The following is a 9591-nucleotide window of genomic DNA, read 5'->3' as shown; positions in this document are numbered from 1 at the left end:
GGCTGGAGATAAAGACGCTAGAATCACACCTATCCTGCCGTATCATCCCATAAACACCCTAACTGCAATCACATACTAGCCTATTAGGTAAGCTACCAGGATTATTTTCACACTAACAGTAAATCACCCTACCGTACTCTAAACACTACAAACACTGCTCTCAGAAACTACAAAGATGATTTTCACACTACCGTATAAATCACGCTTCCATGGGCCGTCACTAACCTAAAATTAAGCGTCATTGAAACTTATAGTCCATCTCTCTCTTAAAAATAACCGTCCCAAGATATATTTAGGATCCTGACCTTTCTTATAAAGCTGGAGACCCCAAACCGACCCTTATCCGACACTAAATCATCCCAACTTTCAAACTCCTGTGTCAGTTCGACAGTTAGTCCGTCAAGGGGCCGTCCACAAAAGTAATAATAATAATAATAATATGATTTTAAGAAAGGGACATGGAGGGGTAAAGTGCGATAACCTATATGCTTTACGAAATACACTGAAAAGGATATTACAACAAAAGACAGATGTTAAATATAATAAATACATCTAGGGTAAAAACTGTACCAAATACGTAGCTACATGTCTACAGCTAAAGAAAAAAAAAAATGAATATATAAAAAGCCTAAAACAGCGTACGATAACAAGAATACTAAATCACTACCGCAACATTTTGGCCACGAACCCGATGTGACGTGTTAAATATCGTATCATTAGTTTATATTTGTTACTGCCTGAGAAAGAGAGAAAGAAAGAAAGAGAGAGAGAGAGAGAGAGAGAGAGAGAGAGAGAGAGAATAAAGGAAGCGGGAAGAAAGGGAGGGAAAATTAGGACGTTCTTCCCGTCCCCAGAGAGTTGAAAAGTCTCTCGTAACTCTTTCAAGACGAGAGAAGTCTTAACCAAATTTCATTCCCGCTACTTCCACACAATTTCATCCATCCCTGAAATGGCTTCCTGTCCTCGCAAGGCTTTAAATCCACCAGACGACGAATTTATATATTTCATTCTTGCTCTTCAAGCTTAGAGAGAATGAGAACTGGAGGGATTTACTCTTCAATAACCCCTTCACTTTTAGACATCCTTTCTTAGCTGGGTGACGTTGTCTGGTCGCCTTTCCCTGAGCGGCACCGAGCAATAAACCCCAACTCTCATCGGAATGGGTTACATCTTCAATAACGCTTCACTTTTAGAGGTCCTTTCTAAGCTGGGTGAAGTCTGGTAGCCCTTCCCTGAGCGGCACTAATAAACCCCAAACCTCACCGGAACGGGCCACATCCGATTAAAAAGCCTTAACCTATCCCACTAGCCAAGACTACCAGGCGCCTATTTATATGGATACCACCCAGCGTAGTAAGCGGTTGCTCAAGTTACAGTAAAGCCACATTGCTTATCATTCTATGCAGTCACTTGGAGGCAGCACTTCATCATGGGAGTGGATGCTGTGCGCCGTTCCTATCATGAAATTAATAAACCAACGGAATTATCAAGAGTCTAAAGGTACAGACAAAAAATTTACAAATTTACACATAAACCATCCCAATTTCCAACTCTTATAAGTGAACTACGGCAGCCAAAATGCAATTAAACCATTAATTTTATAAAGCCCTGCGAATTATCACACAAAAATCTCAAATGACAAACGACACCAGAATAATTCGTTAAAATCATCCAACAGCACTGCCGCAAAAAACAATTGTTCACAAACTATTTACCAACAAGTGAAATACATTTAATTTAAACCAGCCGACATCCCTAGCCCGACCTTGATATAACAAACGCACAGGTACCGGTTATGTAGGGGTGAAGCATTACATAATTCAGATATACAAACACAAATAGCGATGATACAATTAAATGCTCTGTTTGCCCAGCACTGTACGTTATATATTGTGCTGTAAGCGTCGGAGGATTAAAATATAACGAAAATATTATATCATACCGTGGGAAGAGGCGGATACAATAAAGCGTATTATAGCAAAATTGTGTAACAAATTCAGCTTATTCGCAACAACGCTGCGTCAGCATTTATGACGTTATAATACGGTACTGTATTACATGAATATATATATATATATATATATATATATATATATATATATATATATATATATATAGGCCTATGCTACGCGGTACGGGAGAATATAGCGAAAGAGTGATATAAATGTTACCGTAATATGACGTACTGCCAAACAAACAAGATTTAATACGTATGGATTGCAATATCTTAGCTACAGCGTCTTTCGTTAAGCTTTACTCAAATAAGCTACGTTCATTCTTCAGTATAGGCCCAAGTAAGTCAGAGTTTTCTACGATAGGCCTACGATACTTACCGAAAAATACCACACAACTGGCGAGATGAAAAACTCCGTGTGTATCCAGTATTAGGCTTATTTGTTTGTGCCAGAAAGTTGGGCTGGGGTACAGAAACCACTCATTATTTACAGGTGCGGTAGGCTAAATCTTCGTTGTATGTATTCCTCTATAATTTGCTAACATACAAGAAGAATTCGCAGCATACAGAGAGAGAGAGAGAGAGAGAGACGCTTTATCCTCAATTAACTACCGTACACATACCATCTTCATCCGTTACGTCCGCCAGTTACCATATTTTAAATCTACAACCATTTTTCGTGATAAAAATAACGCACATAAGAAAAGGTAAATGTAATGCTATCAGTGGGATTATACCGAGAAGTTTATGCCTCACTTCAAAATAGCACCTTCTCTTCATTATCATCCGTCAACCAGGTACCATCACGGTAAGATGCAAAAAGAGATACTGCAAATACCTGACAGCCTAATACGGCATTATCATTATTACTCTAATTATACCAAGACCTGATTCTCTCCGGCAATATTACACCATCTATAACCGTATCTCACACTCGCTCTACTGCTTCAGAAAAAAAAAAAGAAAACAAAAGCCTCGGCAATCATAACGAAAGTAATTACAGCGAATGAGCGTTACAGGTAGCATACCCCTTACTTTGCGATGAAGCAAACAATTACAATGAGGGTAATTTTCAGCGATTACAGAGCAACAGATCTTAAATATTACAGCAAAACAACGCCTCAAAACAACGGTGAAAACAAGTCGAGTGTGAATTAGAGGAAAGGTGAAAGTTTACGTCTATTGAAGTTTCCAATTTTCAACTGCAAGGAATGTTTATACTGGAAAGCGAACTCGTTTTTGTCTGTGGAGAGAGAGAGAGAGAGAGAGAGAGAGAGAGAGAGAGAGAGAGAGAGCAAAAACAAAATCGAGGCAAACGCAACGTACCGGTACTCTACTAAATATTAACAATACAGTAATAATAATAATAATAATAATAATGCAAATGAGGAAGGAACACGGAGCAACAGTAGCAAGGACGAGTTACTGACCCGATGCAGAAAAGTAGCAAAAACGTAACCTCTTCTGAACTACCCCACGTCCTTGAGTCACGCGTACCACTTACAACCAAGAAGACAAAAAAAAACAGATCGTTACTCTCGCTGTGTTGTACATTTTGTAATACAGGACGAGCAGTTTTAACCACCTCACAACGATGACGTACCTGTATTTCTTTTGTTTAGTGATACCTTGTTTTTTAGCTTAGAGAAATCAGGTGATGGAGAGGTTAATGATGCGTTCGAGGTATTTTTAACCCAGCAGCTACATATGGTTTCTCACACACACAAAAAAAAAACCTGAGTTGGAAAAACAGGAAAACATGCCATCGGATTTAGGGAGTCAACCGCTTGGCTACGGTGACGCCCTTTTCTTTATACACCTGCTGTTCCCATATGATTTTATTCGGCCATGGGTAGAACAGAAAGGTTATGGAGTGTGATTCTAACGATCCAATAACTTAACAATCCCGTCCCTATGTTAAACAGCCTAGACTGGTGGTAGTTGCAACACAATAATTACGGCGTACTCGGTTTCAAGAAGCTAAACTACCGATTCTGTACCGCAAGCACAGCGTTATAAAATGAGAAAAATATGGTACACTGTTTTCTACTGTTATTCAATACTGAAAATCAATGCCTTAACAGAGCAAAGCATGTACTCCGTTACTACTCCCATACAGGCTACAGTACCGTACCTAGAGTATTTCGACGCAAATGATCCAGAAAAGCACTGCCCTATGGGTTACGTTAGGTTACGCTATGCATCAATAAGTTTTGTCAAAGAGTGTGCAGTACAGAACGTAAGCCCAACCTCAAATAGCATTCTAGTAAACCTAACCTCACTCCTAGAGTTTTTGCTGTGTATAATTACCCCGGTAGAGTAAAAATACTGTGGTACTGGTAGACTACCGTACTAGTAACAATCTTAGTCCGAATTATCAAACATTGTGGTCCAGTTTACTGCTGACAATTTTAGTTAGCTTATTGGAGGTTTTGCAGGGAAGGGGGTCATTGGAAGCTGTACGTAAGCTAACCATCCTACAGTCATTAAAATCGCCAATAACCAGCAGGAATGAAATATAAAATACGTGGTGGGATTGAGGGGCTTAATAAAGACACTACTCTCCATATTGGCCATACCACTTTAACGCATCCCACTCTGCCCTTTCCATCTTACTACTGGGCCGTCTGCTTCCACCTCTCTCTCTCTCTCTCAACGTCATTTCTCACCCTGTCCAATCATTTCACCCAATATAAAGAACTTACGCACTTCATTTCCATCACTGCCATTCTCTTCCCGTGCCTACAATATTAAAGGTCCACGACTCGCAGCCATACAGTCCAATCGGCCCCCACTTCAGTCACAGGCCGTCTTCCATATTTTATTCTTGCTACTTCAGACGCTCTTATACTGCTTAGGATGGGCTTTTCCAACTAGCCTAGATGATTCAGATGCCAGTATAGCCTTCAACAATAACCCCTTTATTGTGAGATGATTTTCCTGAGTATGATCGTCCGGAAGCTGCAAAAACAAACTACCGGAAATACAGTAATAATAACAATAATAATAATAATAATAATAAATGTACCGTTCGTATCGTATAGTTTTTATAGACTCCAATATGGTTGCATGCGTCGGCAGTCACTTAATGGAGGCTCTCCGCGCTGCTCGATCTCTGGCAGCCTTCATATTCAGTCACCTAACCCTGAGGTCACACTCTATGACCTTGGGCCAGGTATTTTTCGGTCTGCTTCTCGCAACCCAACCCCCGACGTTCACGCTTCTCACTTTCCGCACCCAATTGCCATCCTCCATCCTCCCCACAGGCCCAAACCACCTCAATCATCCTCTCCTCATTACAGCATCAATACACTCCTGCCCCCATCCTTCAACTCTTCAATCGTAAACCTAGCTCCCCCCCCCCTCCTCCAGTCCTCGCATTCAAGGACGGACTACACATCCCTCTAATCAGTGCTATTTCTGTAAGTTTGTGACGACGAATATCCTCTTCCTTTACTGGCCAGGTCTCACTACCATACAGAATTACACTCCAAACACATGTCGCATACAAAGAACCCTTTGCACTGAGGGAGAGCCCTCTCAGTGTCAGAGGAGATTAAAACTTCCTCCAACCACTCCTTACCCTTTAATACCCTAATAATAATAATAATAATAATAATAATAATAATAAAATACGTACATAAATACCTTACACTTTACAGGCCCTACTTCTATCCTGACTGACTTCAGATTCGGAACTGCTTTCAGACACTTTTTACTTTGGTGGGACGTGGTTAAAAAAATATGCCTTCAGTACAATATGCAGCCTTTTCAAAGAGGAGCAGCAATACCGGAAGTATGATAGAAAGACCTTAGCTAATTTGTTCTTCGATATAAGTCACAAACCAGCTCTTAAGTCACATCAAACTAGAAAATGTACTTCTAAGTAATCTAGAATTTAGCCACGGAAACAACATTATAAGGACGTGAGAAATAGACTCCTGTATCCCAGCCAACACAAACGATTTTATTCAGCTTCTGGCATGGAAAACCTATTCAAAGTAGCAAAGCAACTTCAAAGGGGGCACGAAAGCATTCAAAGGTAACAGATCACCCTTCATCGGTACACAAAACAATAGAAGCAGTATGGCAAAGTAGCTACGGACTTACACGGTAACATCAAACCTGCTCCGTGGCTAAAGAGAAGCTAAATAAAAGCTGCATAGTGTAGTCATTAGCGAGAACTGTCAAAGTAAGCAGTAGGTGTTCAAAGTAGCGTCAAAGTAACAGTATGTTCAAAGTGACGCCAAGTAACAATCTAAAGCATTCAAGGATACAGGGAACTTTTACGTGTTTGCTCCGCACCGACGGGAACCAAAGTAGCACAAGGACGTAATATTATTGTGCCGCAGCCTAACAAAAATTCCGTCAAGTAGCAAATAAAAATCAAGCGTCCCCAAAGTAACAATTGTATTCCAAAAAAGTAACACCACGAACATGTACGTGTTTGTTCCGCAGCGACAAGTTACCGTTAGTCTACAAAATTACGGTGAATAGTGTGCCAAAGTAACAATGGTGACGTTCAGAATATCACACAAGTAGCACAAAAGTCATTCACAGTAGCCAAAACGTATAAGTAACCTGTACGTGCGTGTTCCGTAACTTAGCGCCGTAGTAAACCATAGTTGCAAAAAATTAAGTACAACGATAGCAAAAATTAGCAAACAACATTCACAGTACCACACAGTATTACAGGATCCAGCAGAGTTCCGCAGAGTATCAAGATGTCGAATAAGTAACAAACAGGAACCTGGTATGCGCTTGTTCCGTAACTTTGAGCCTACGTAAACCAAAGTTGCATAAAGTAAAACAATGACAGAAAGAAGTTTACAGTATAGCACCAATAAAAGAAACAATAAATCACGATAGCCGCAAAAAAAAAGTAACCACAAGGAACATGTGAAGTTGACGTGCCTGTTCCGTAGCGTCCCTGGGCAGGTGACGAACGAGTAAGTAGCGACCGTTGTGGAACTGCCGCTTCAACTCGTAGATCCTCCTCTTGATGGCCTCCTCCGCGTCCACCTCCCAGTTGTGGCCGTTGCTGGGCTCGTTCGGGGGCGTCGGGGAGGAGGTCGGGTCGGAGGTTGAAGTCTCGGGCCAGAAATGTCCTCCGGTCGTTACGCTGACCATGGAGTAGTTAGTGTAGAGCTGCATGCCGTTGGAGGGGAGCTGGGCGTTGATGGGCGTCGTGGTGGAGCTGGCCGCCATCTTGGTATTCCGTTGACACTAAGGATCACTCGAAATATATATTGGGGATTCTTTCCTAGGGGGTCACTATTTTTTTTTTAATTCCGGGGTTTTGATCGAGGGATGCTACGCAATCCCACTCACGACCACGTCTGGATACACACTGAACTCGTGGTCCGCCTCCTCCCTCCTCCCTCCTCCCGAGTTCAAACAGTGAGTCGCGCGGGATGAGTCCTCGCCGCTGATTGGTCGTCCAGCCAGCCCAGACACGAGACGGGCCAATCACAAGCCGCTTCTTTCGTCCCCTCCCGAGGATTCATTCAACGCACGTAATCAACAAGTGGCTGCTTTTTAACTCGTGTTTTCTCCATTACAAACAAACGTCACAATGAATATAATATCATAGTCGAATAGATAAACCATTTCTCCATAGATCGGCCATAAAACTTAAACGCAAAACCGGTTATTTCAGCTTCCCGCGAAATAAAACTGCCGCCTAACTTTCACTGGCGTATCTATCTTACTATTGGCGGGAAATTTAAGTTTCAGTCACGTGGTTGATCTACGCCGAAGGTTATTTAACAAACCTTTAATTTCCCACCGGTTGTCCGGGGCACTAGCGTGGATATTTAAAGCAATCTAAGTAAATGAGAGGAAGAGTGAATGTCGAGTTGTCTCCGTGGTAATTTCGGAAGACGGTAAACAAACGTCAGAGTGAATTATTGACAATGATGACGGTAAGAGAGTTAGTCCTCTGGGGAAAAAATAATTCTCCCACGGGTTCTCACTTCCCTCTTTCCATCTCTCCCTCTCCCTTTGTATGCCTCTCTCTCTCTCTCTCTCTCTCTCTCTCTCGGGGACGTCGTGTAACAATCTATTATCTCACGATTATCACCCATTGTCTCTAAAAACGTTTTGTATAGAAGGCGTTTCCCCACAACTACCACCATTACTACTCATATTTCACTCTATTTCGGGTAACGTATGGAAGGACGAGCGCATAACGAAGAGTATATAACAAAGTGGAGCGAATGTCAGCGGAAAACGGGAAGATAAAAGCAATATATGGCGTCACTACACCTTTAAATTCAAAACATGCTCCGCGCGCCATCTGTTGGGAGCCGCTCACACTAACCGTCCCGCCAACCCCGCTTAATCAAATAATGCCTACATATTCGCTTATTAATCAACCTATAATTAATTTTGCGTGATGCAGTGGATAATTATAATTCATTTAACCATTCCAAACTATCGAAATGTCAAACTAAAGAAAAAAATCGGTAAAAAAGGAAGCGTGTATTATCCGGTGTGTGTTATATATGCTCGCTTTGTCTACATATCCCTGTGATTTAACTTTTTAATGAATGAGAGCACACTTCATGTATGGAAATGAAGGCTGTACATTACCCTTCCAGTTATAAGCTAATAGTCGGTGAAACACTACGTAATATGGAGTAATTCTGAAGGCTTTGTATTGTGTGCACTAATGTTATAAATGTACAGTATGTTTATTTGCCAGCATCAGTCATTTACGGAGATTTACTGGCTTTACAAGCGTGTTTACATCACTATTTACATTTGTTCCTATATTTAAATGTGCCGGATTTTGAAGTGCGTGTTTTTGTACTTTTTCTGAATAAACAAACATTTCGTGTGTTTATCTAATCTACTTACCGGTATCAATAAATATAAGAAAAACATTACCTGTCCTTACAAAATGAATGTTTATGAAGTTGTGTTGCTGTGTTTATTAATAGCGATATTATTACTGAAAATATTATTATTATTATTATTATTATTATTATTATTATTATTATTATTATGGACTATCGGATACGTTTACGTGAAACTACAGAACGTGGTGAATGTTTTTGGCGTATCAGATAAAGCCAGGAATCCGGGGACTTGGATGATGAGTGAATGGAAGCTTGGCCAACTGGAGTGGGCAAATTGGGCTGTCTGGGCACTGCCACTCCTCACCCTGCCCTAGGGTGGGAAAGGTCAGGATGATGATGATGATTATTATTATTATTATTGTTGTTGTTGTCGTCATTAGTCATTATTTATTGATATTATTGCTACTGTTGTTTTCGTAGTTGCAATTATCACTCTACAGCTATTGTAAACACCGGAATATTTTATAGTATAGTGGTCGTTATTGTTATTGCTTGATGTTACTGTTGTTGTGATTGTCATTGCAGCCACTTAGCCTCTGCAATAACCGCTTGTCAGTACATATCGTTCAGTTCCTTTGTGTGTGGATTTTCTTAGGCTTTCGGTCAGGAGGACACACACACACACACACACACACACACACACACACACACACACAGAACGACACTTTAAAAGCTACACTTGTATGGCTAACGAGAGAGAGAGAGAGAGAGAGTACAAAAGTCCCCTATCACCGTTACAAATCTATCACTTGCATCACGCATCCCTTTAGCACA

General features: G+C 40.9%; 1 protein-coding gene across 1 annotated transcript; it reads right to left on the bottom strand.

The window, feature by feature from the left end:
• Positions 1 to 6814: 6814 nt before the first annotated feature.
• Positions 6815 to 7215, bottom strand: LOC145405016 (uncharacterized). The gene has a single exon (XM_080276516.1). The coding sequence runs from the start codon at positions 7160 to 7162 to the stop codon at positions 6815 to 6817; it is 348 nt and encodes a 115-aa protein (XP_080132642.1). The 5' UTR covers positions 7163 to 7215.
• Positions 7216 to 9591: the final 2376 nt, after the last annotated feature.

Source organism: Coenobita brevimanus, chromosome 65 (assembly GCF_032717465.1).
Source record: "Coenobita brevimanus isolate Jiangsu-jjx chromosome 65, ASM3271746v2, whole genome shotgun sequence".
Classification (NCBI taxonomy): Eukaryota; Metazoa; Arthropoda; class Malacostraca; order Decapoda; family Coenobitidae; genus Coenobita; species Coenobita brevimanus.
The sequence above is the reverse complement of the archived record's forward strand: the minus strand, read 5'-3'. Positions and strand labels throughout refer to the sequence as shown.